At 43.3% G+C, this 27,896-nt stretch overlaps 1 protein-coding gene across 3 annotated transcripts in view; it reads right to left on the minus strand.

Moving 5' to 3' along the window:
- MCF2L2 (MCF.2 cell line derived transforming sequence-like 2) overlaps positions 1–27,896 on the minus strand; it is a 1,607,631-nt gene that overhangs the window by 1,105,881 nt on the left and 473,854 nt on the right. For all 3 annotated transcript variants that reach the window (XM_069213109.1, XM_069213110.1, XM_069213111.1), the window contains exons 10-12: positions 13,739–13,858; positions 10,475–10,666; positions 8,438–8,629 (exon numbers count right to left, since the gene is read on the minus strand). In XM_069213109.1, the coding sequence (XP_069069210.1) occupies positions 8,438–8,629; positions 10,475–10,666; positions 13,739–13,858 (504 nt within the window). The remainder of the gene's footprint in view (positions 1–8,437; positions 8,630–10,474; positions 10,667–13,738; positions 13,859–27,896) is intronic.

The raw sequence follows: 27,896 nt of genomic DNA on the forward strand, positions 1-27,896 counted from the left end.
GTGTGTATTTTATATGGGGTTACCTCAGTGAAAAAAACAATAACTGACCTCATCGCCATGGCACTCATCACCACAGTCCTCATACTTTTGTATGCACTCCAAATGCTGCAGTTAAAGGATAACAGCCTGGAAAGGTGCCAAGTAAAAAAGGGTGTGCTTCCAGGCAATCGCAACTTACAAATACTTGTTGGAGCATTTGCATCCTAGTTTGAAGACATCTCCTAAATTAATCTATGAAAACAGTGTTGGACTTAGACAGGGCTGCGAAGTGTTCATGGTTGCTTCACTGGTAATGCAATGACACATAAGTCCCAACCTTGCAGGATAAAACTGCCCCCTAGACTCCCATGTCCCACAGGTCTGTTGTAGGACTTCTCTGGCTGAGGCAGTGGTGCACATGGCCAAAGTAGTGAACCAACATCCTTTCCACCTAGCAAGTCCTGCTAAGGATGAAGACAGTGAGTCATTCTTCTTTTGAGGAACCAAGGTGTGCCCCTCCTGGACTTCCACTAGAGCCCTAGGGTTTACTGCCATGACTTTCACTGGGAAGACGGTAGAGCCTCATTAGAAAGAGGGTAGCTCTCTGTAGTCAACTCTGGAATTTCCTTCTAATTAGCATCCTATCTAAAGCTAAAGGAAACAGCACCACTAGGTTTGGACAAGGATAGGGAAAGTGGAATCACTAGGTCACCCACCCTCAGTAGGATCCCATGTGAACAGCAACAGAGGAAAGAGTAGTGGAAATTCAACAATTCAGTGTGGTGTGGTGTGGTGAACATTAGGCAAGTGTGTCAGTTTGGTTTGGAGTGGGTTGGCAGGGAGGTACATGAAGCTAACCCAACAGATGGAGGAGGACACAAAGGTGAGGAAATGTAAGAGTCCAGAATGATGTGGTACCTAATACCTTGTCCCTTCTTCAGGTGACTGTCACAGAATCATAGATGGATCCTACATGGGACTCTAGGTGAAAGGACATCATATGTTCTTTGGAAAGACCTACATAATGTTCAGCATTGCCACCTCAGGGAATAGAAGTAAGGGCATGAAGTAATATCTTTACTAGACATCTGGGGACATACAGCTCTTGGTGTTTAAAGAAAGATGTATATTTGCCTGCACTAGTAATCTGTGATCCCTTCAAAGTGAACAGAGACTGCACCTGTTACTCCAGAATATCTAGGACAGTTGTTAGAGTCGACCGCGCTAGCGCTCTGTCCCCTGTTGTAATCTCTCTGTGGGCTTTTAACCACGCCCATGTCACGCCCATCATTTTGGTTGGTTTGTGGGCTTGCCTTTTAAAATTCACTTGATTTCATTAGTTAAAGGCATGCATATGTCATGCCTTTTCCGGGTTTTAGCCCTCCTCGAGAGCACTGGTAAACTACTGAAAACATATGAGGCTCCGTGTTTTGGCGTGGCTTCTGGGCTACTTTTTCTTTTTATTTCCTATGCAGCGCAGTCTCGCTGGGCAGTAGTTAAGCGCTTTGCATGACATCAACTCTGTTACATGGATAATTGCTTTTTTGCTGGTTACATGGATAATTGCATTTTGCCGGTTACATGGATAATTGCACTTTTGCCTATACGTTTGACTGAGAGCGAACTTCTGTTTCCTTTTGTGTGCCTCCTTCACGCTCATGGTGACCATCACCTCGCTTATGTAAAACTGTTTTACTTTTCAGTTTATGTGGGAAGAAAAGTCCGGTTAGGAGTTTACAACGCTAATAGCTCTAACTCAAGCAAATGCAAGACCCATTGCATTGCAAATGCTTGTTTTTAATTTGTCAGTCACATTCATGAATTCTTACTGATGCTGTGCATATTCTGAGTAACTATTTCAAGTGGATTCATGATAATCCACATTTGTTGCGCTGTGACCCAGTTAACTCATGGCCCAATTCATCACCCCATTTAGGTCTGTCAGTTTACGACATACTTTGGTATAAAAATAGATTTAGAGTCCCTTGTGACATGTTCCCTTCTGCATTTCTTGGGTCAGAAATTGTGTTTATGCCCATCTGTGATGTTGGTAGATGATTACAGTAGTGCATGCTGTGGGATTTTTGTGGCATGATCTGTGCCAATGATACAGAACTGCCGTAGCTGGAGTTACAATGAACCTCAGTGGACTTTTTGGACAAATAGCAGTGTCAAAAACACTATAGGCCTGATTTGGCGGATGGGTTACTCAGTCACAAATGTGACAGATATCCCGTCCGCAGTATTACTATTTCATTATATCCTATAATGGAATTGTGGCTCAAGTGCTCTTGAAACATGCAGTCATGAGTATCAAAATGATGCCCAGCAGTATCATTTTATTTGGTGCTGTTATGTTTTCTTGACTTGCTTTATCCTCTTAATCTCACAATGAACCCGTCATCTGGCTTTCCCATGTGAATGCACATCTCACCCTAACTATACCTTTAAAACAGTTATTACCTTTCAAATATAGGAAGCCCACTAACTCGTGTTGACATTGGGTACCACTATCATTTTTAGAACTGTGGATAGTGAGGCCTTCCGTAGGCATCACTATCCCCTCAGGTTTTTTATAAGAGATCCTCTGCATTGTGTTTTTTGTTCCATTTCCGCAGTTGGGCTGTCGTTTTACATACAAAATACAAAATACAAAATACATGAGACGATAAACCAGGGAATTACAGCCACAAGACAGTGTGAATGGGGGCCTGTATCTGAGGTTGAGCATGACCATAAGATGTAATCACAACCAGCTTCGCCAGCAGTCCAAATCTGGATTTTCAGTTCGAATGCAGATTCATTCAACCCATAGGTAACTTTTTCAGAGACCAGTTCTGCATTCTCTTAGTGAAAGTATCCTTCATCCAGTGAAATGCTCATACCTACCACTTACAAAGGAAAGAAAATCAGAAATGAACTCCTGTAGGATTGCTCCTCTGGTTGGGCCTCATTTTGTATTTTCTGTGAAATAATAAAGAAATCCAGACCTTCTCCTGGCTCAAGGGAATCTGCTGCACTCACAGGAGTGCTTAAATGTGTGAACATTTATGCATTCGCAAATGTAACAAATTTACATTCCTGAATAGACAAATGTAATGCACAAATGCGTCTGCACTGACTAGCGTTTTTACCCCTTGGGGAAACGTTTTATCCAGTGAGAAACCCTTCACCTTCTCTACCTTCTAATTTTGAAGGTGTACCTTCCCCTTTCCAACTTGAAGCGAGATTTACTCCTGGAAAAGTTTGTGAGTGTTTACAAATGTTTGCAAAGTCTAGAATCGCCCTCTGTGAGGAGATATATTCATATATTAACACCATGTTGGCGTAGTGTACTTTAAGTATAAGTAAAGCCATTTATGCATATAAAAACTAATTTTGTGAGTAATCAAATTTACTTTGCACTCATAAATGCTGCTATTCGCGCACTAATCGCTTAGGTGTGCAAATAGTTTAATTACTTGAGCTCATTGTTCTTCCTTTTGGGGAACCAAACAGCTAGTGAGTGTCACAAAGGTCCTCTGCCAACGGATGCAACTATAGACGCTGACCATTTAAATTTGATCTTTGCAGGCGATAGTGTGCCAGGAATAAGTAAATGAGATAGGAAGGCTCAGGTGTAACCTTGGACCACCATGCTTTGCCCACTTTCCCTGCACTGGCATGAGGGGAGAGCAAGGAATGATGGTAAGTTGCCAGACCAGAGGAGGTAACAAACTGGTGGGAGCCCAGAAGGATATCTTGTAGAAGCAACTTCCCACGCATTGACCAAGGGTGGTTGGCTGCAGGAGGGTACAGTGGCCATCTAGTCAGGTCTGAAAAATTATGATAAAGAACTGCCCTTGAGATAGCTGCAATTGGGACATAAGTGTATCTTAGGAGTTAAAAGGGAGTATACTCAGTCTATATTACAAATCTCGGTCAGATACTCTAGTGATAATTTCATGACTTGCATCCCACAATAGATTACCTTCAGAAATCGGTCATCAGTCTGGAATTAAGGTTAACTGGGGCAAGACATGTGCCTATTCAATCAAACCTTGACTGGAGGTGGCCTCCTATCCTGGTGGTCCGGGACGTAACTTGGCAGACAAACTCATTTAAATAGCTCAGAATCCAAGTCTATCATTCCGATTCAGACCTGCTAACCAAAAATCTAGGGAAGGCTTTGGATTCCCTTAAGGGATGTAAAGTCTTTTGAAATACCTTTCTTTTTTCTGTAAAGTGTAAACACCTCTGGCCAAATGAGATGCTCCCCGGTTTTTATATTATTTTTTCTACTCTTGCCACATAGGAGGGAATATTCCTAGAACTCGATATTCTCTTTAAATCACCTAATTTGTGTCTCCAGCAGACTTTCACTGGTGCTCTTTAAAACCTACAATAAGGTCGGAAGACTGAAGCGCACCAAATCTTGTGCACTACTAACCTGGCAGCAAAACTGAAATAGATAGAGCAGTGGATAATGTTGCACATGTGTAAGACACCGGTTTGCCCAAGGAAACGCTGGTCAAAGGGGCCCAAACCAATCTCCTTTTGAGACACAGAGGCTCCATTGGGCAGGAACAAGATTGCTGTTGAAGTGTTAGTAAAGAAGTCCAGGATCCACAAAATTGTCCCCGATGTATGCCCCAACCCTCCCTTTGGTGGCCCTACTGAAACCTCAGATCACTTTACAGGTTGACAACTCGAGGCCTGGGTCAGGGTGGGCACAGAGTCCCTGGGATGCTGTTAGACCTCAGAAGTTATTAAACCACCTGGGACAAATGATCAAAGAAGATGGACTCTCAATTGGCCAATTCTTATTCTTATTATTATTCTAAGTAAAGAGCTTGGCTACAAGTGAGAGCCTAGCCCTACAGAGGGAAGAAAACGGAGGTCCGCACACATTCCCCATCACTCATCAATGGGATGAGGTACTAGTCACATTTAAAGCCCAAAATGTACATGGCCAGGTTTAGGTATTACCCCTAAGTCCTATAGGAGAGCAGAGCTCTAGAGGAATCAGTGTGGAGTAAAGAGAATGTAGCTCAAATTACACAAGCCCCTCAGTCAATATCCCCATGAGAACTACATCATAAGCTCATACATGACAACATAGTCACCCGATAAAAGACTGAATACAGAGGACCACTCATGATCAACTCTGTAAAGTTAAACTTCTACACTCCTGGGGACTACCACCTCTATATCGTTTTGTATTTCTTGTATTCTTTTTCTTTTCTCTGTTCGCCAAGTGCATGCTTTAGCAATAAAGAGCTTGATTAGGTTGCTACTGTCAGACTACAGGTTGTCCTGGATGTATGCTTCATGCTAGAGATTGACGAGCCAACAAAGTAACCGGGAGAGCCGAGCTAGAACCAAGCCAAGGGTCTGGCTCGGGTCTTAAAGTCTGTGCACAAGCCGAGCCCTTAAAATGTTTGCTATGTAAATCATACAACAAACACCACATAAAATATTATACAGTCTTCAAAATTCAAAAAAGTGTATTTCTTTAACATGTGGCTTTGAACTTCTCAAGTCACATTATAGCACTGCACTGAGAAGTGTTTGCAAGATAGTTGTCATGTAAACCCTATACGTGACCTAGATAATTATAGAGCAACATTATAGTCTATTAAATCAAACACAATAGTTTTTATACAACTGGTAGTCTGAACTGACATATTTACAAGTGCTTTCTTACGCAATAATGAAGAAAAAGGAATTTCGGTGAAAAAAAAAAATATTTGTCCAAGATCACACAATTTAAGAGGAGTAAGCCGGTATTTATATTTTTTCTGGTTTTGATTTGCACATATCAGCCACTAAATGGGTATATGTTTTCTTTTTTTAATGTTAACTCTTTGTTTGTTACCTCTTTGTGCATTTTCTGCAGTTTGTATATAGCGTGAACTCGACTCAAAGGTATTGGAGCTCTTTCCGTCAACACCAGTTTCATTACACAAAGTCACATTTCTTTTCAAAGGCATTGGGGTGATTATGTTTTTTGCCCTGAATCACAAGATGTTGAGCCGACACCAAGACTTGAACCTTTTTCCCCAGTTCAAAAGTGGACAGCTCTGGCCATAAGGCCACATCCTGGGTAGAGAAAGGGTAAGAGGCAGAAGCCACGTCACAGCTCGGCTCGTTAAGGGCTTGAGGTTCCAACAGGATCTCAAGCTCACCCAGACCCAGGCTTCAGGCTTGAGCCTGGCTCGAGCTTTCAGTGACTCGCCCACCTCTAGGTAATGCATCTTTTTTTTACAAGTGCACATGTTTCACTAAAACATAATTATAATAATATTTACTTAAAAAATGACACTGCTCTCTTAGCAAATGACTGACAGATTTGGAGTGCATACTCAGGAAACATCCTGTAATCTATGGTTACTGTGAACCATGAACCTGAGACATCTTTGCAATGAGCCACCTACAGTCCCCTTCTTCAAAGTAGGTACCTCTAGCCAGCAAACTGTGGGTTAATGGGGAGCAGATGTGAATATCAAACTATCACATTAGACTGAAAAAGTGTTTTGTTTGTGTACCCTGCCATGTTACCCAAGTGCTATTTTAAGTTACTTTGTGAATGTACAGTGTGAAAAGTGGTTGAATCCTCGACAAGAATTTCCTGATTTTTAAAGGGTAATCCTCATGACTCCAAAACTTAGCTTTCTTGTCACAGTCCTTATGCTCCAAGACTCGCCTTTGACATAAGACTGTCACATGCAAGGCAGGGATTGGGGTAATGCAGGATTCCTCAGACTGCCAGTTCATTCGGTTGTAAAGGCAGCCAGGACCTTTGCTCACACTCGTCATGACTGACACTGACAATAGTCAAGCCAGGTACAATGGTTGTTCTGTGTGAGGTACACATCTGTTCAACGGGCACTAAACACCTACCTGCACATAAGCTATGTAAGCATCAGCAGATAGTATTAAGTGTTGATCACCCTTAATGAGGGTCAAAATCCACAAGGTGCCCTGGAGACAACACATTCTCCTTGTCCCAGCATATGATAAATGCCATCCCCAGCAGCATTCCAGGGTGCAGGACTGCCAGCTGTTGCATGCATGCGCCTGTATCTTAGCCATCATAAAAGTTTAAAGTCTAATTTAGGGTTTCGCTGACAGATTACTCTGTCACCAAAGTGGCAGATAACCTGTCTGTGTTATTACAAGTGCATTATATCCTATGTGCTATCAACTAAAATACCTTAACAATAAAACACAAACTAGAACTAATATCCACTGCCCACCATTTATCTAGGATTGGCGTGTAGACTGTCCAGGAATGCTTTATCTTCTTAGATTATTACTGAAACAAACAAAAATAATTCATACAGCTTTGGCAGAAGGTATCATTTGAAGTCAGACAGATATAAGAAAGCTTGAGGTGAACCCTAGCATCCTCCCAAAAGTATCCTTTGCAATTGCCTGCTAAACGTAAAGCCCTGAGCCCTGGAAAATGGGAGGGTTGTGATCCATGGGGTTTAACCTTGGCTGTTGTGCCTATGGATCACTAACATTCAACCTCTAGGGAGTAACCAGGATGTAAATGAATTTATTTGTACAACAGGGCATCACACTTGTGAAAAGGATGGGTATTTGCCTTTGGATACTTTGCTGTTGGCTAATTGGGACAGGTAGTGGGTAAGCTATTGAGAATAGCTTCCATACTTGGCACCTATATTATTAATTTCAAAGGGTGTGAGGCTTTAGGGTGGAAGGAAGGCTTATAAGTTTATGAAACTATATGTGGCTGAAAGAGGGCTTATTTGAAAAAAATATAAATCACTTTCCAATTCCAGTTTTGTGTAGGTGATACTTTCAGGACACACACAGTCAGACCACAGATAAAATCACAAGGCTGAGAGAACAAGTGACAGGTTCTGGGAGTTGGAAAGGATGAATGGGAGAGATGGGAGGGATCAGTGTTTGATTCAGGGATAAGGCTGTTCATCTTAGAATTCAGGGCCAGAGGTGTGCTTCCAGGATTCACCCTAACCCTTACATTTACAATCTGTCTCCCAGGTTGAGAGGCGGACCACGGGAAAGTTTACAACTTTCGCAATATGTAGACATTAAACGCTTATGGATGGCATAATGAGAAGTTGACAGTCACTGATAGAAGTCCTTGTGGCCAACGCGTTTGATTGGCAAGTTCATTAGATGCTTGGTCACCAAATGTCAGTGGGAAGTAAACAGACCAATACAGGCCCTCAATGACTAATCAGTAAAACTGTTCCTTTTTTGACTGAAGACAGAACATGGGTGTCTGGGAAAATTATAGGTTGCCAAGATAAGTGATTAGGAAAAGAAAGTGAAAATTTGGTGGAGGGCACGAAATTAGCCAGGGATCCCAGTTATGTGAACTTTGTAACCACCACAATAAGCATTGCTTCTTAACATGAATATCCTCTGCTTCAGATTTTAAGACAAAATGTAAGTTTAACAGGAAATAAATTGAAGGTTATACCTTTATTTCAGCAGTGAGAATCACATCAAACTGATTGTAGAAGTCTATAGGATTAGATAATGGGTGTTCCTTTGCACTTCCTCTGAACTTTTCGATGTCACGCAGTGCTGTTTCAGCACCTTCTTGGGACTGGCACTTGTCCACCGCTTGGGAAGCCAAAAGGTATATTCCAGCTTCACACCATTCATTGGCCTGAACAAATGTAAGCAAGGGTCTGTTACTATATACTTTTAACTATTAGGATCTTCATTTAACAAAAGTATCTTCAATAATACATTTCCTATTGTGAACTGTGAAAGTATTAATACAAACACAACACTATATATATTTACAAGCCAGAAAGCTTACAATTAGTACTAGGGGTGTGCAAAAATACGATTCCAAAAGTGAAATTATGAGATGATTCCAAATTTTGCACTCCACAAAATTGCAATATTTGTGTACTCTGCACAAATTTGCATGCAGGCAAAGAGTCCCTCATTTTACATTTTTTATGAATATTTTTCTTTAGGAAAAACAGGTTTCCGAATGTCTTCAGTTAGGGAAAATGAGCCAATTTCTTGTGGATAACAGTACCTTCAAAGTAGTTTTACAAAACGAGTAGGTGAAGTTTGACAACTCTTCCCACCCTTGTCAGCTGATGAGCAGAGTAAATACAAGGGACCAAGAAACATTTACAGAATAAGGAGATTCAAAACGTTGGATCCTATATCATCAGGTACCAGTTGTAACGGTGTGACATGTGCAATTTACAAATGCGTGCGAATTTAACTGGACTTGTTACACTAAAAGGAAAGTGTAGGTAAAACCCACAAAACGAGCTCATTTACAAGGAAAGGACACAATGTGGTGCTGCAAGCAGGCTTGATGCGCTGCGCTGCGTCAGTTTGAAAGTGCAGGAATGTGTCATATTTACAGAAATACAGCGCATCCCTGTACTTTCCGCTGCACTGGCGCACAACTGGCTGCCTAGCGCCAATGCAGGCACCCTTGCACCATGGTGCAAGGGCGCCTGAGTTGCAGGGATGATTGTTAACGTGCAGGAAGGGACACCTTCCTGCGCATAACCTATCATTAATGCTGTATTCCTCTTTCTATGCGTGCTGCAGAATGCCCATTCCCAGCCTTGTAAATGTGGGAATGTGTCAGATTCCATTGGTGTTGGCGGAACACCCACAGCGACACCCATGGAATGCCCCTTCCTCGCACAGTTGTGCCTGAAAGGGGTCCATATTTACAAGGCCATCAAAAGCCACACAAGGAGGCGTTGCATGGCCTTGTAATTTGGGCCGGCACACTGTTCCACAAGAGCGTCAAAAAACATGAGCCTCCGGTGGTGCAGAGTGCTACTAGGCCTTGTAAATAAGGCCCCAAGATCACATCTGTATTTAAATGTATCATTTGAGTGTTAGCTTACTATGTACGTCCGAGAGGTTCACCTATTGTGTTTCGCTCTGAAGAAGGTCAGTCTCAATCGAAATGCTTCACCTGTGCAGGCAGAGGTATGAATCTGTACTAGTGCCTGCGTAATTGTGTAAACCACCACAGCTGCATGCGAAACCACAATCACGTACTTTCATTGTGCGTACTGCGTGAGTTGCTGGCTCACTATGTAGTAGAGTTTTTGCAAGGCACCAGTGTTGCTAAAATTTTGCTCTTTTATGGTTTTAAAAAGAGTGAAAAATACATCAAGTCCCAGGAAATAAAATCCTTATGAAATTGGGAACAGAGGCATGCTGTTGGCAGCGTGCCTTTGTTCCTGTTTGAGTGTGGGCAGAATAAATCAGGACGAAAGGAAACATCCGGAGACAGTGCAGACATTCCCAAAGGTAAAACAGAACTTAAAGTACTCAGTATACACTAAGACGCATTTTTACAACAATTCAGCACCACCATTAAGCGGCGTCCTAAAGTCTCGCGTCACAGAATCAGCAGAACCAATTTGCCTTTGAGTACCACTTTGCAGGCACGTGAGACAACAGAACCCCGATCGTGCCTTATGCTGGGACACACCCATCCGATGAAGGTGATGCTTACCTTGTCAAGCTGCTTATGCAACTCATGCGACTTTCCTAGTACATCGTATTTTTTCTTGGTTTCGTTCGTGAAGTCATCACAGATGCGCCTGAGCTCAACACATTTCGGCCTGATGGAGTCCACGGCATAGTGGTTACTATGGATGAGCTGGTCCCCGTGCAGAGCTAACAGCTGAGCCTTTTCCAGAGATCCCTGAAAAGCCACACACAATAAAATATGAGAATATTACATAAAGAATGGCATCAACAAATCACTGCAAGAGGGCTAAACTTATTTCCCATACCCTGGTAAAAATACTTCATCAGGATCTCAGGATTTGCTAAACAAGTAGAACATAATTTAGAGTGGTTCAGGAGACACCTGGTAAACCCCACCAATTTCCCACCCACACTCTCCTGGCTTAGAAGAGGGGAGGAGATGGAGGATTCCACCGATACAGAATCCCTGTTTTCTCACCCACCTTTGTGCTGCCGTGCACCCACTATGTCAAGCTCAGACAGCATTACACGCTGTCTAATTCTAACAATGGAGGCCAAGGAGGGAGGTGATGGAGTGTGGGAGTCATCTCCTAGCTGCTTAGAACTCCTGGTAGCTTCCAGTGTCTTCCTCTCTGTGCTTCAGGGAGTATCAGTGAGTCCCTCAGCACTTTATCCCACATACAGAGCAAGTCGTAGGGGGAATCCCAGAGTCTCAGAGAAGGACCCCGTGGTCCCTATCTTCACTACTTATGAGAAATACTACCCATCATGTGTTTCGGATTTTGGGGAACGAAGAAGGCCTTCTTGCCTGTCTTTTTGTCTCCTCTTTCCTAGTCTCTAGTTCAAAAATCAGTGCCTGTGCCATCATACATTTGAAATGTGATATATCTCACTTTTGGGGTGCTGTAGCTGTCATCAAATCTGTTTAAACTCTGTTTCCACATATATGTCAATGACACACAATAGGATAGTGTAGTATCCTGTGTGTCACCATTCCCTTTATATCTGAGCTGGTGACTGACATGCTGAGAGTGAATAATGTAATAGAATGTTTGTGTGGTGTGGTGTGGAGTGAAAGCTCGCACATGAAGTCTGTTGAAGGGATGATGGAAGCCAACTGAGAGCCAGATGTACAAAAATGCAATTTTGCATTTCTTAAATAGCGACTTCATAGAAATCGCTATTTAAGAAATGCAGAATGCTATGTACAGAGATACCGATGTCCTAATAGTGATCCCTACAAAGTAGGGATCACTATTGGGAAATCAGTGTTAAGAAATACCATTGCATTTTAGTCAATGTGCCAGTTTTGGATTTCCTAAATAGCGATTTCTTATTAAAAAATCGCTATTTAAGAAATGCAAAACGAGGGATGGCAAAGGGCAAAAGCCCCCCTTGGTGCACTGCAAAAATTGGGGTGCACCTGTTGATCACACATATGCCTAAGGGGTATACGTGCGATCTATTGCCATTTTTAAAAAAAAGCACCTTGGGCTGCTTTTGTTAAATTGCACCTGGTTACCACCGACTTCAAGTCGATGGTAATTGCATCTCCTAAATGCCTAAGTCACATTAGGAAATGCTTTGTACATCAGAATAAGAATTGATTTGAGATTTCTTATTCTGGGAATTGGAGAATTGCAATTTCTACAGTGTAGAAATCACAATTTTCGATTCCTTAAATGCTTTTTTACATTAGAAAAGGCCGTTTTGAATTTCTTAACGGCCTGAAATACTGATTTAGACCGTAAAGAAATGCAAAAGGGCTTTGTACATCTGGCCCTCACCTCCGATTTGAATAGCTCCAGACTGTCGAATGAAGACCCTGCCCTACAACAGGCAGACACAGGTGATGAGTGTCAAGTAGAGTGATAGCCTGGAAGGGGACTCCGTGTGATCTGGGACTTCAACAATTGCCAATGGTAGATACTTAACTCTCATTGGGCCCCCAAATTTCAGTGGTTGCACAAGACTGTTTTATTTCAGCTTAAGGTGCTAACAAAGGTCCTCCTCTACCTCTCCCAGATGGTTTGGATGTTAACCTGATTTGGCTAAGTTGCCTCCTAAGAGTGTCATCTGAGTCAGCTGCATGGACCAGTTTTCTTGAGTGCAGAGTGCTGAATGGGGTGGGGAGGGGTGGATTGTCAAAATATTGATGATACAAAAAATAGGTGTCCTGTGGAGTATTGTGTGAACCATGACGGCAGAGAATCAAATGGAGACTGTGTAAGTAAGCAAAACGTGTACATCTGAATTATGAGTTGGTCACAAATATTCACAAGCTAAATACTGCTGGGAAAGTACTGAAAACATACTCAAATTTCATGGTAATAACTGTATTGTTGATTCCTGTAATTTAAATATAGGTGCCCTAATCCATTACATTTTTTGAAATGTCACTTAAGTGTGTAAAAATGTTAAGTTGTTTACGTAAAATCAAAATTCTGATTAAAAAAACAAGTTTTAGTAACCCCTAAAGGAACACTTACTTGGCAAAGGTAAGTTGGTGTTGTGAGAAGGGAAAAGGTAGGAAAACTAAGTAAAGAAGGAAAAGGAGCATGGTACAAACTCTTGCCAGACCAAAAAAGCAGACCCTTTGCCATATTCACAACAGTTTTTACAGTGTTTCCCATCCTGGAAGCGCAAAGCTGTGTAAGGTAAGATTAAGTATATTTTCCATTGCAGGAACGAAACAACTCACTAATTAATGTGGATGTAGAGGAAAGGGTTTCTCCACAGGGACAACATTTTAGTTACATGCGCAGATGTACATTTCCACTACATTTACTCCTGCAGCTTACATGCCTAATGGACATGAGATCATTGGAATGTTTAGAGTTCAATTGAAAACAATGATGGGGCTCCAGGTATATAATGGCTGGTATAAACCTTCTGCTCCAACATTCCAATGTTTGTCTTTTTATTTCAATTTTTAATATTTAGAACATTCCGCCTTCAGTGGGTGAAATGTTCTATTGGCGTTATAGCCCTTCTGCCTCAGCAGTTGTTAAAGGCCCTTTCCCTCGTAGTAGGACCTGGACTGAGGCTTAGACCTATAACTCGGGTTCAGGGCCCTTAACCGGTATAGCACTTGGCCGCGGGCTATAAGGATATAATCTGCCTCTGTAGAATCCCTGAATGTATGCCACACAGTAAAGCCCTGTTGAGGAGTAGATTTCCGACTATTAAAAAGATGTCTCAGAAACACACCGACAATGACTATTTAACTGAATGTTTTTGAGCCCCTTCCCCAATACGTTGCGGGTACATATAATACAAGCCTCACCTGCCCAATTGCTTCCAGTTCTTTCAGTTCTTTCAGAAGTTGCTCCACTCTGGACACACTGTTCCCTAGGTCTGTAAGGCCAGCCTGAATTGCCATTAAGTTATCAAGGGCAAGCTTCACCTGCGAAGAAACGTGAATTTCACACATATTTAAAAATAGATATATATTTTGGCCAAGCTTTGAGACAACAGACCACACATTTCAACTACGCCTAGAAGGCAGATGGCAACATTAGAAAATTATCAGTTATGAAAAATGTACCCAAACAAATCTACATTGAAATGTTTGATTTGAAAATATAGATGCATGGAATTCAGAATAATAACTGTATGCATGTATTTCTTTCAGATCTTTTTAAAAAGGTGACATTTTGCCCTATTGCCGCTTACAATGGACAGTTATAGATATGGTCTGATCAAGCAATGCAACAGAAGAGAGTGCAAGGCCATCAGAAACCTGCAACAAAGAACTGCACCAAACATCCGCATAAGCACCTAAGGAGACCTTGGTCATTCGTGATAATACATTAAGGAGAAGATAAATACCCCCAAAGATCTAGAAACCATATCGAAGCCACAGCGAATGGAGATCAATAACACAGAGATAAACATACTCATGGAGTACATCACCGAAGAGCACATATACATACCATTCACGGGCTTAGGCGCAAAGACATGACCATTTCCACAGGATAATGGGCTACAAATGAAGGCATTCTGCAGACTCACATACACAGAGTGCATTTACCGACACAGGAACACAGACAGTCCTTTTGAACACAATAGCTAAAACACCCCAAAGCCAGTCGCATAACAAAGGCCCCCAGAGTGCCGCAGTGCTGGAGGCCCCCAAGCTCCAGGGGGCCCCACCAGCAGAGTACCCTGGCCTAAGAGATCCTGAGTGAGCCTGAAGGGAGGGCCCTTGATCGACTTTGCAGGGGCGGGGTGGGAGGTCTCATGTTTTGTTATGCCATTGCCCCATCCCATGGTACGACAGTAAAAACTCACAAAAAAACATAAAAGAACATGCACACACTAGCCGACTGGCACTCGGTTAAAAGGATCCAAATTTCCATGCATCTGCGAGTCGCAGTCCATTCATATCACTGCAGAAAAACATGCACATTGTGCTCTCTAGGTAAAAAGTTCGTCCCCACATACCAATGCTGTAGCTTTACTAAACCAGTCAAATTTCAGAGTGCAAAGTGGAGGTCATTTGAAAAAGCAAAACAAAGTAATAGGTTTTAGGAAGATGAAACGGTTGAAGCTCCAAGATGTGTTTTAACACACTAGACGCTTTCTCTCCAATTTACACAGATAAATCCACGTCCTTTCTTACTTCCTCACATTCTGGGATCAACTCTGTGGCTCCCAGGAGAGGAATGTTTGGACCTCCAAAAGCAAATGTATAGCAACCACTTCAGTTTTGCCATCAATGCAGGTGAACGTCGTGGTGGTGGACAATAACAGCGAATGTTCAAAGTTCAGTGTCCTTTCCAGGATAAGAAGTGTGGCCTATGCCTACTAAAGCATTTTCCCATAGACACAAAATGGGTAAAACCCATTCATACATCTGGCCTTGTGTGCTTAAGAAAAATCCAAGGACATGCCCTTGTGAAGGCGAATGCCTTGAGGAAGCGACCATCCCTCAAGGAGTTGAGATACTGGGCTGAGGTTGAGCTGTCTTGCCATGTTGTATGACATCTGCACTTCGTGGTATGACTTGTATTATTATAGATGTACACAGTTGTTGCGTTGTGATGTTGGTGTGGGGACTAATTATTGGAGAGGCAATGGTTCCAAGGGGATTGCTGACTCTTCTCACAATGCCTGGGGCCTAGCATCACAAAATGGAAGCTGCCTGCGGTCCTTTTAACATACTGAGACCTTTCTCTTGAGAGACTAAATGTAGCTGAAATCAAAAAAGACTGGGAGTGACCTGAATCTAGCACCTTTGATTCTGAGATGGTAACAGGATGTTATCACTGCATCCCTGCTGGTAGATGACAGGGATTCAGCAACAACGTCCTGACATACTTACTGGCCCATAGCCACCATTGATCAAACACTGGTTTTTCTGCAGCCCATACTGCCCAATTTAATGTCATTATTTACAAGAACATATCTAAGAATTCTGCATTATGAGTTGAGGCCTCTAATTTTAATTTTCTATATCGGTTTCTTACAACAAATCCTATTTTCCGGTCCTTTTAACTAAACGAACGTAGTCATCAATGCAGCTTTCTTGTTATCTGACTGGGGCCAAACTAGGATAATGAAGGTACAACCCCCCCCCCCCCCACCCCATTCAACTCTCTCTAAATCATCAAACGTCGCTCCCAAGAAGAATGTTTTAAATACCATGTGCAGCAAAACAGCTTCCAACTGGAAAACAACTTCTTGAAATTGCTTTATTTCCGATTTGATAATGGAGCAGTAAAAGCATGCCAGTAAGAGCATATGAGCTGATGGTGGCTGAAAACAGTATTCATCTTCACCAAAAAGCCACGGCTGCCTCACGGGCAGGGCAATAGTAGCCGTCCGGCTAAAGTGTCGCCAACAGAGGGCCAGTAAATTTCTCCCTCAAGCCACAAATGCGAAAAGTTTACCACTGGAAGGTGCATCAAAAATCCTGGCTCTGGTGCTCAATAAGCAACTTCTTTCCGCAATATTATGGTATTCGGAATCTGCTGTTTCCGGATTAGCTAAGGGAACAAGACTTGTTCTTTGACTACAAGGCTCCATGACAAACCCACAATGTGACTCTGAGATGAAGGAAGCTGTTTGCTGGCGCTCTGATTTCGTATCCTGCAGCGGCATAAGGCTTTTGGCAGGGTGGGTACCACGAGGAATGCTGTTCGCCGATCTTTTAAGTGCAACATTATTTATTTCAAATAGGTAAAATCTTTATGGGGTGGACATAATGTGCTTTCATTGCTTGGCCAAACAGGAGATTAACAGCATGTTCTTTGGGAAGCCAATTAAGAGCTGCAAACTAACCGAGTTCAACAAAGCAGGCATTGTGAGGCTTCTGCTGGCTTCTTTGAAATTGTTGAAAGAGTTTGTCATGGCGCCAGGATGTAATTCTCTTAATGGTGCTTGACTTACATCCATGATGTGTCAGGCTTGATATCCTATCAGACAACAGGACGAAGACTCAGTCCTCTTCATATCAGTCTAACCAGGAAAAAAATGAGGAGGCACTAAAAGACAACAGAGGTGCCGAAACCAAGAGACCCAAGAGGTAAAGAAAGGAGGTTCTTTCAGTGTCATAGCGGCAACAACCACTCCGCCTCAGTTGGTTATCCCACAATCAACCTCATTTGAACCGTCCCTCACCAAGTCTTTATTGCATTAGTAGAGCAATTAAAAGGCTTGGTATTCAGTCGAAATATTAACTAATGAAAAACAAGGGTTACTGTTGTCCTAAGCTGAGCAAAAGCAGGTTGAACAGATCCTCAAGCAGTTTGCAATGACAATGATCTGAAGGCAGTGATGTCTTTTTGTAAGAGAGGATATATTGACCTGCAAATGTGGTGGTCTGGTAAACCCAAGACCTATTGTCACTGGGTGAGCAAGTGTTGTAAGTTGATGCTTTTGTATGCTGCCTGCGTCTCTAGTATCTAGTACTCTACACTGACTCAAATTCATGAGATGGGAATTAGGTTGCAAATTTCTGCATGGAGTTTAAACTAAGTGAAGCATACACTGTAGAAGAAGACAGGACCAGAAGAAAGGAGCTACGTGTGACACTGAAGTGCAGCAAGACCGGCCTTTGGCTTTAAGAATGGAAAATTAGCACAACTTTCTGTGTTTCTAGGTCCATAGAGGCTGCAGAAGACTCCACTAGAGGACAGAATGAAGACGTTGTGGAGTCTTTCTGGAAGTCAGAAACTCAGACCAAAGAATGTGATCTGTGGATGCTTTTCCCAAAAGATAAGCATTAAATTAGGTGGGCCTTCATGATGCCAACATAAGGACGTATTTTGTTGACTAGCGTGGGGTTATTGTTAAATTGATATTGGATTATCTCTTCAGTCATTCCATGTTCCAAACCAGGAACAAATATACTGTCATTGGTCTAGGCTCTATCCCGTTGAGTCTGCACTGGCAAGTGAAACATGCCCTGTGAGGGAGTGAGTTTTTCTCTTCAGCATATACTACACTGTCCAGGCACTCGAGAAGCTATGCGGTCCATATTTAGTGGTCAAGTGACATAAAAAGACACAACAAAAGACCAAGGGTCAGCTGTACAAAAATGCAATTTTGCTTTTCTTAAACAGCGACTTCATAGAAATCACTGTTTAAGAAATGCAAAATGCTATGTACAGAGATACCAATTTCCTAATAGCGATTTCTACCATGTAGGAATCGCTAATAGGAAGTTGGTATTAAAAATTCCCATTGCATTTTAGCCAATGGGCTGGTTTTGCATTTTCTAAACAGCGATTTCTTAGTAGGAAATCACTATTTAGGAAATGCAAAACCAGGGATGGCAAAGGGCAAAAGGCCCCCCTTGGCGCACCCCAAAAATTGGGGTGCACCTCTGGAGAACACATATGCCTAAGGGGTCTGTATGTGTTCTATTGGAATTTTAAAAAGTACCTTGGGGTGCTTTTTTTGAATTGCACCTGGTTACCACGGTCTTCAAGATGGTGGTACTTGCATCTCCTAAATGCCCAATTCACATTTAGGAAATGCTTTGTACATCAGAACAGCAATCGCAAATAGGAAATCCCTATTTCCTATTTCCTATTTTGGGACCCACAAATTGCGATTTCTACAGGGTAGAAATTGCAATATGCGATTTCTTAATGGCCTTTGTACATAAGAAAAGCAGTGTTGGAAATGGCCCTTCTGCAGGGTTATCCCCAGACTTTTTGCCTTCCTCCTTCTCTTTTTCTGACCTCATTTTTGCTGGTTTGTAGACTCTGCGCACTTTACCACTGCTAACCAGTGCGAAAGTGCATATGCTCTCGCCCTTTAAACATGGTAACATTGGATCATACCCAATTGGACTATTTAATTTACCTATAAGTCCCTAGTAATGTGCACTGTATGTGCCTAGGGCCTGTAAATTAAATGCTACTAGTGGGCCTGCAGCCCTGGTTGTGCCACCCACTTAAGTAGCCACTTCCCCTTGTCTCAGGCCTGCCATTGCAAGTACTTGCCATGCCTAAAACTCCCCTTTTTCTACACATAAGTCACCCCTAATGTGTGCCCTAGGTAACCCCTAGAGCAGGGTGCTGTGTGGGTAAAAGGCAGGACATGTACCTGTGTAGTTTATATGTCCTGGTAGTGTAAAACTCCTAAATTCGTTTTTACACTACTGTGAGGCCTGCTCCCTTCATAGGCTAACATTGGGGCTGCCCTCATACATTGTTGAGGTGGCAGCTGCTGATATGAAAGGAGCAGGAACGTCATATTTAGTATGGCCAGAATGGTAATACAAAATCCAGCTGACTGGTGAAGTCGGATTTAATATTACTATTCTAGAAATACCACTTTTAGAAAGTGAGCATTTCTTTACACTTAAATCTTTCTGTGCCTTACAATCCACGTCTGGCTAGGTTTAGTTGACAGCTCCTTGTGCATTCACTCAGACACACCCCAAACACAGGGTACTCAGCCTCACTTGCATACATCTGCATTTTGAATGGGTCTTCCTGGGCTGGGAGGGTGGAGGGCCTGCCCTCACACAAAGGACTGCCACACCCCCTACTGGGACCCTGGCAGACAGGATTGAACTGAAAGGGGACCTGGTGCATTTCTTAGCCACTCTTTGAAGTCTCCCCCACTTCAAAGGCACATTTGGGTATAAAACAGGGCCTCTGCCCTACCACCTCAGACACTTGCTGGAGAAGAAACCTGAACCAGAAACTACATCCTGCCAAGAAGAACTGCCTGGCTGCTCAAAGGACTCACCTGTCTGCTTTCTACAAAGGACTGCTGCCTTGCTGTTGGCCTGCTGCCTTGCTGAACTCTTGTCTGGCTGTAAAAGTGCTCTCCAAGGGCTTGGTTAGAGCTTGCCTCCTGTTACCTGAAGTCTCAGGACCAAAAAGACGTCTCTTTTTCATTTGGACTCTTCGCGCGCCGAATATTTCGACGCACAGCTTGCTCCGCGGTGAGAAAAACGCCGCACATCGACGCGACGCCTTCGGGTGACCGGAACTTCGACGCACGGCCTCGCAAGGACAACGCCGCCCGACTTCCACAGGGGAAATCGACGTGACGCCTGGCGTGAGATCGAAACTTCAACGCACAGCCTCACGGAACGATGCGCAGCCGGAAAACAAGCCGAAGAATCCATGCACAGACCCCGGGACATATGGTAATCCCACGACCCACAGAAAGAGACTGTCCGCGCGCCGGAAAACGACGCACGACTTCCCCGCGTGAAAAATAACGACGCAAGTCCGTGTGTGCAGGGGAGAAATCGACACACACACCATTTTTCCACGTATCTCTTCTTCTGCGGCCCTTTGCGGAGATTTCCACTTTAAACCAGGTACTTTGTGCTTGAAAGAGACTTTGTTTGCTTTTTAAAGACTTAAGACACTTTATATAACTTTTCAGTGATAGCTCTACAATTTCACATTGCATCTTTATTCGTTTTGACCTGCAATTATCCAGATAAATATTATATATTTTTCTAAACACTGTGTGGTGTATTTTTGTGGTGCTATATGGTGTTATTGTATGATTTATTGCACAAATACTTTACACATTGCCTTCTAAGTTAAGCCTGACTGCTCATGCCAAGCTACCAGAGGGTGGGCAAAGGATAATTTTGGATTGTGTGTGACTTACCCTGATTAGAGTGAGGGTTCTTGCTTGGACAGAGGATAACCTGACTGCCAACCAAAAACCCCATTTCTAACGGTATTGCATTTCTTAATGGCCCCAAATACCAATTTGGACCGTTAAGAAATGCGAAAGGACTTTGTACATCTGGCCCAAGTGAGGTAGAAAATGTAAGCGATACAATGGGCAGAGACCAAGAGACAACACAACCTCGGTATTACCGAGTAAGGAGAGCTTCTGCTTTTGGTTTGTGACATTTTGATATTGCTCAGCATGGTAAATGAGTCACATGCCACTTGGCTCTCCCACAGACTGATCTCGCTCTAGTTTTTGCACCCTTGAAAACATAAACAGGCCGCTTTTGGAGAGGCAGGCTGCAGTTGATTTTCTCTTATTTCCTGTTTGTTTGCAAATGATCAACAGCGCACACCTTATCTGGCTAGTGTCCCGCTACCTTCCTCTAGGTGCAGTTAGCTTTTTCTGAACACACAACCTTTCATGTATTTGTTTAACATTCTTATTAAACACAGAACTAACCCCTTGGGTGGCATGCATTGTACAGTTAACTAATAAGATATTAAAATCAAACAAAGGCATGGATGCAAGTTAAAAAATGGAGCAAACTGGAACAAAGTATATATATCATATAAAACAAACAGAACAAATATAAGGTATCTGCAGCAATTAAAGTCCATTCCACATCAGAGAAGGGGGATGGGAAGTCAGGCCGGTGTAGCAAGTTTCAGATCCTTTTATGGAGGTAAGGGAGAGTGTGTGCTACCAATTGCAGCTCACGGGGACTACTGGGGGCAGGGTGGCACATGGGGAGAGGAATTAATAACATGGTTCACATTCCACTTTTGGAGTATATATATATATATATATTTTTTTTTTTAACTTAACCTCCTGGAGAGAACCTACTACACATGTGCGTTTGGCTGGCCCAAGACGGCCGGCCAAGCACACATGCACTCTCCTCTGCTTGTCACCCCCAATGCCCCGCCCCTTTCACAAGGAAAGGATAGTAAAGGATAATAAACACAGTTCCTTGTGAAAGGATTTGCAGCGTTTGCTGCTGGAGCGGGGGGGTGACGCTCTGCTGGGAGCCGCCACTCTGTGCTACAGCTCGAGGGTCTGGAACTTCACCGGAGTAGTCCACATCTTTCAGTCCCCATCAATATAAATAAAATGTTCTGAGGGAGTGGACCCAAAGCCTGGACCTCAGTACCATTATCCATTCGGATATTCCCTTCATTACGAATTTCAAGAGAAAGAGCTTGGGACACTGCTCTTCCAAAGACATTTACAAGAGGAAATGTCTGCAGGCTGCTCACATCACATCTTGAAAATTGGAAAACACTGTCTCGAGTTTTCTAACAATAGTTTTGTTTTTTCCGTTCAATTCAGTGTGCTGCTCTGATGTTGTGATCGCTGATCTGACAGAAACCACTCTCCTGTCATCTTAAAGTGAATCTGAGGTTGAGAAAACGCAATTACACAGGATTACATTGATAAAAACTTGCCTCTCAGTGGGATGCTGCCCAGACCTTCTAATTGTGGGCTTATATACACTTTTGCTACCTGTAAAGCACTCTGTTAGCCATGTGGGCAGTGCTTTTCTAAGCTGGTGGGGTCTATTGGTACTCATTTTTGGGGATCAGCACTTATTTTTCTCTCCAGGCTTTTCCCAAGTGCAAGAGAGGGAAAAACTCACAAAGTCGAAAGAAGGAGCAGGAGAAATAAGGAAAAAACGCCAAAAAGAGAGAAAGCCGTGGCCTGCAGGAGTGAGATAAAAGGGGAGAAGCCTGCAAGAGGAGTGATGTAAAGGGGCAGTGAGTGTTTGAGAGTGGATAAAAGAGACCTGAGGTGGATTCAGGACTATGCAGCCTTTGCATTCGGTTTGCTGACATTAAATAGTGCCAGCCGCAGAAACCTAAGCAGAACTTTGGAAGTCTACTAGTCAAGGTGCCCCCACATCGTTCAGGGCAAATTCCCCGGACTTTGTGCGTGCGGGGACACCATTACACGCGTGCACTATACATAGGTCACTACCTATGTATAGCGTCACAGTGATAACTCTGAACATGACCATGTAACATGTCTAAGATCATGGAATTGTCACCCCAATACCATTCTGGTATTGGGGGGACAATTCCATGATCCCCCGGGTCTCTAGCACAGAACCCGGGTACTGCCAAACTGCCTTTCCGGGGTTTCCACTGCAGCTGCTGCTGCTGCCAACCCCTCAGACAGGTTTCTGCCCTCCTGGGGTGCAGGCAGCCCTGGCCTAGGAAGGCAGAACAAAGGATTTCCTCTGAGAGAGGGTGTTACACCATCTCCCTTTGGAAATAGGTGTGAAGGGCTGGGGAGGAGTAGCCTCCCCCAGCCTCTGGAAATGCTTTGATGGGCACAGATGGTGCCCATCTCTGCATAAGCCAGTCTACACCGGTTCAGGGATCCTCCAGCCCCGCTATGGCGCGAAACTGGACAAAGGAAAGGGGAGTGACCACTCCCCTGACCAGTACCTCCCAGGGGAGGTGCCCAGGGCTCCTCCAGTGTGTCCCAGACCTCTGCCATCTTGGAAACAGAGGTGTTGGGGGCACACTGGACTGCTCTGAGTGGCCAGTGCCAGCAGGTGACGTCAGAGGCTCCTTCTGATAGGCTCTTACCTCTCTTGGTAGCCAATCCTCCTTCCTTAGTAGACAAACCTCCTTTTCTGGCTATTTAGGGTCTCTGCTCTGGGGAATTCTTCAGATAACGAATGCAAGAGCTCACCAGCGTTCCTCTGCACCTCCCTCTTCACCTTCTACCACGGATCGACAGCTGACTGCTCCAGGACGCCTGCAAAACCGCAACAAAGTAGCAAGACGACTACCAGCAACATTGTAGTGCCTAATCCTGACGGCTTTCTCAACTGTTTCGTGGTGGTGCATGCTCTGGGGGTAGCCTGCCTTCACCCTGCACCAGAAGCTCCGAAGAAATCTCCTGTGGGTCGACGGAATCTTCCTCCTGCTAACGCAGGCACCAAAAGACTGTATCACTGGTATTCTGGGTCCCCTCTCATCCTGACGAGCATGGTCCCTGGAACACAGCAACTCTGTCCAAGTAACTCCCACAGTCCAGTGACCCTTCAGTCCAAGTTTGGTGGAGGTAAGTCCTTGCCTCCCCACGCTAGACTGCAAAGCTGTGTACCTTGATTTGCAGCTGCTCCGGCTCCTGTGCACTCTTCCAGGATTTCCTTCGTGCACAGCCAAGCCTGGGTCCCCAGCACTCCGTCTTGCAGTGCACCACCTTCTGAGTTGTCCTGGCGTCGTGGGACCCCCTTTTGTAACTTCGCGTGGACTCCGATTCACTCTTCTTCCAAGTGCCTGTTGGGGTACATCTGCGGGTGGTGCCTGCTTCTGTGAGGGCTCTCTGAGTTGCTGAGCGCCCCCTCTGTCTCCTCCTGCAAAAGGCGATATCCTGGTCCTTTCTGGTCCTCAGCAGCACCCAAAAACCTCTACCTGTAGCTAGCAAGGCTTGTTTGCGGTCTTTCTGCGTGGGAACATCTCTGCAAGCTTCATCGCGACGTGGAACATCTGTCTTCCAAAGGCAAAGTTCCTAGTCCTCTTCTTTCTTGCAGAACTCCAAGCTTCTTCCAACCGGTGGCAGCTTCCTTGCACCTTCAGCTGGGGTTTCCTGGGCTCCTGCCCCCCCCCAGACACTGTCGTGACTATTGGACTTGGTCCCCTTGTCTTACAGGTACTCAGGTCTGGAAATCTGTTGTCAGTGCACTGCTGGTGTTTGTTCTTCCTGCAGAATCCCCCTATCATAACTTGTGTGCTCTCTGGGGGTAGTAGGTGTACTTTACTCCTACTTTTCAGGGTCTTGGGGTGGGGTATTTTCCTAACACTCACTGTTTTCTTACAGTCCCAGCGACCCTCTACAAGCTCACATAGGTCTGGGGTCCATTCGTGGTTCACATTCCACTTTTGGAGTATATGGTTTGTGTTGCCCCTATCCCTATGTGCTCCTATTTCAACCTATTGTAATTCTACACTGTTTGCTTTACTTTTCTTGCTCTTACTTACCTAATTTTGGTTTGTGTACATATAACTTGTGTATAGTACTTACTGAGGGTACTCACTGAGATACTTTTGGCATATTGTCATAAAAATAAAGTACCTTTATTTTTAGTAATTCTGGTGTATTGTGTTTTCTCATGATATTGTGCATATGATATAAGTGGTATAGTAGGAGCTTTGCATGTCTCCTAGTTCAGCCTAAGCTGCTTTGCCATAGCTACCTCCTATCAGTCTAAGCTGCTAGAAACACCTCTTCTACACTCATAAGGGATAACTGGACCTGGCACAAGGTGTAAGTACCTCTGGTACCCACTTCAAGCCAGGCCAGCCTCCTACACTGCCCCCATAATCCAACAGGGATACCAGATATTTCTGAAAGACAGACGTATATGAAGCACAAAAAAGATACAGTGCATCAGTGTTTAGGTAGAACTATTGTCACAACTGCAAAGAATAAAGTAACAAGCATGCGCCTATCCTTTAGGAAACAAGAGCATAGACTGAATGAGGCACATCTTGGACCTCATTAATAAACAGGGTTCATTCAAGACCAGATGAAAGGACACCTCCATCTCTCAGATGTTTTAATAGCAACATGTATCTAATGGGTGGCTCACATAACTCTACAGCGCCTCGGGACAAATGTCTTTGTTGCAGGAGCCTCCGCACTCGGGGCAAAATCTCCACAATGAGAATTCACATTGTGGAGATTTTGCCCTAAGTGCGGAGACTCTCCACGTCTGCGAGGCCTCTGCCATGGGTGCAGAGGCCTTTAGTGAATCAGGCCCTAAGTGTTTGCATTTCTTATCAATGAGCCATGGAGACTTAACTAATTCAGGCCTGCAAAGCTTCTAGCACATGTCTCTAATATATTTAAACCACAGATTTTTGGAGTGGGCGTCCAGACTCAGGCAGTCATGATTTCACAATTCAACTGAGTAACAGGGTTTGTTCAGATTGACACTTTAATACCAGTGACAATTTAAAAACAACCCCCAGGTAACTCATCCCTAGTTCTTCAGAGCAAGATATGACGGGGAATGCTATGAGGAAGTGCCACAAATTGTCTTCAGAATTTATTTTCATGTGTCTGCAGCCTCACAATGTTTGAGTTACCCCAGGCCCCAGTAGCATTAACAGACAGATCCAATGCATTTGCTTCTATAAATATCCAAAATGTGTGTCCATGATCTGTTGTCCAACCTAGTTGTAAAATGTAAAGAACAGTGCCCTGGAATTAGGTAAGTTAGGTCTCCTTGACACCAAAAGATGAGACGAAAGCAGAAAATAGTCTGCCAAGATGGAAAGAATCCCAAACTTTCTCAAGAGTATGATTTTTAATACAGAAATTTTTGATCTTGTGTTGTTAGACCCCGTTGTCAACACATACGACTTGATGAGATTTGTGTGCAGGTCATGATGGTCCTTAAAAGATACATAGCAGTCGACCAGTTTCTGAAGGCTGTCAGCAGCCATAAGCACTGCATCATCCGCATATAAAAAGTATAGCAATAATGGCTAGGTCTGGAGTATCCTGTGCCTAGCTACATTACAAACCCACCAAATCACTTTTGATTAATGTAAACAAAATGGGGTCCAGGATGCACCCACTTATCTAGGCCAAAACTACCCGTACATTCTCGAGCTGGTCCAAACCTAACTTAAGCAGTTCTAAGTACAGGCATCTAGGAAAATTAATACTCTTGCTGCTCGCTCCTATATTAGCCAAAATGAACCATAGGCTAGCCCTATTAATAGGATCAAAGGTGGAACTAAGAGCCATAAATGTGAGTGGTAAGGGTCCCCTAAGGGGCATATTAATCTGCACAAGAATACCTTTTTCTTGGACCCAAATTTAAATGTTATTCATAATAACTCTGCCAGCAACTTGAATAATCAATTCAATCAGATTGCTCAATAACAGTGCGGCCCTCTTCGTCTACCTTCTTATAAATTGCAACAGTTTTTGATTGAGACCAAGATGAAGGTATCAGAGGATTATTAGCAATGTTGAAAACTCTAACCACTATAGAAGGCCATAAATAAATATTCTTTTTTATAAAGGTCTTTGCAACACTGTCTGAGCTGGAAGCTTTACCTGAAGGACTGCGCTTAAGTGCCTTACAACCTGCACATATTAAAAACAATTTACTGGCTGTGATAATGGGCTTATCAATGATGTGTGGCTGAAACTGGACTATAATGCTACTAAAATGTGATGTCCGTAACTAAGTGAAGAAATGGGCAGCCAATGGTGAGCTGTCATCTTTCTGAAGGAATAGACTGCTCAAAGCCCTCCAAAAAAGCACATGAATATTTATGATTAGTAGCTATTCTCAGATCATTCCACACGTATTATTAATAATTCCTTCTTTAATACGAGGCGAACACTTCAAAGTGGGGTGCATATTATGATTGGTCTGGAAATATTAACAATCAAACTATTTGGGGTAGAGGAGTAAGGCCATGTGGACATAACAGATTGTTCACAGTAATTAAAATATCCCCAAACAAGCACAATATAGCATCAGAACTGCTACAATGTTCAAGGTTTATAGTGATATTTTCATATGCAGTAGCCCGCATGTTTCTAAACACAGTGTCTGGTTTGTTCATATCAATCATAACCTCAAATCACTGTCCTTAATCACCTCCCTGTGTGGCTTGATGTTATGTGTTGGTATTTTGCAATAGTGTGTCAGAAGGGTCTAACTCAGTTGGTGGTGATCATTATAAGCACAGGGAATTATGGAGTGAGTCCAAATAGATTCCATCAAATGTTCTGAGACAAAGATATTATTACTTGCACGGGTGATGAACTTGGGAGTAGGTAAGCATGAAGATATGGGTTTATCATTCATATTCACAAGGTTACTTCTGTGACAAAATCTAGAGAGGTCTCTTTCTGATGGTAGCTTTTAAATAGCAGCATTGCCTCCGCCATGAGCAGATAACATTGATCATCAACTTCTCTGTCAAGACACATATATCCAACTTGGCATTGAAGTCTCCTACCAATGTGAATGAAATACATCTACCATACTTGTAGTTATCAGTGGACATTTCTCATCTATAATTCTAGTTAGTCTCAAAAGTTGATGAATCAAGATAAAGTAAAAACATTGTTACAAAATGATTTAAAGAGAGTTTGAGATAATTTCTGAAGTCAACAATCAAAGCCTGAATAGTAGCAGTCCCGGTGGGTATAATATTAATGTTACACCTAAGAGAGACACCAAGCCACTTGTTTCAGCCACCTTTTGCTCTCCCTGAAGAGGAAGCAGTAGGAGG

This window comes from Pleurodeles waltl, chromosome 11 (genome assembly GCF_031143425.1).
Source record: "Pleurodeles waltl isolate 20211129_DDA chromosome 11, aPleWal1.hap1.20221129, whole genome shotgun sequence".
NCBI lineage: Eukaryota > Metazoa > Chordata > Amphibia > Caudata > Salamandridae > Pleurodeles > Pleurodeles waltl.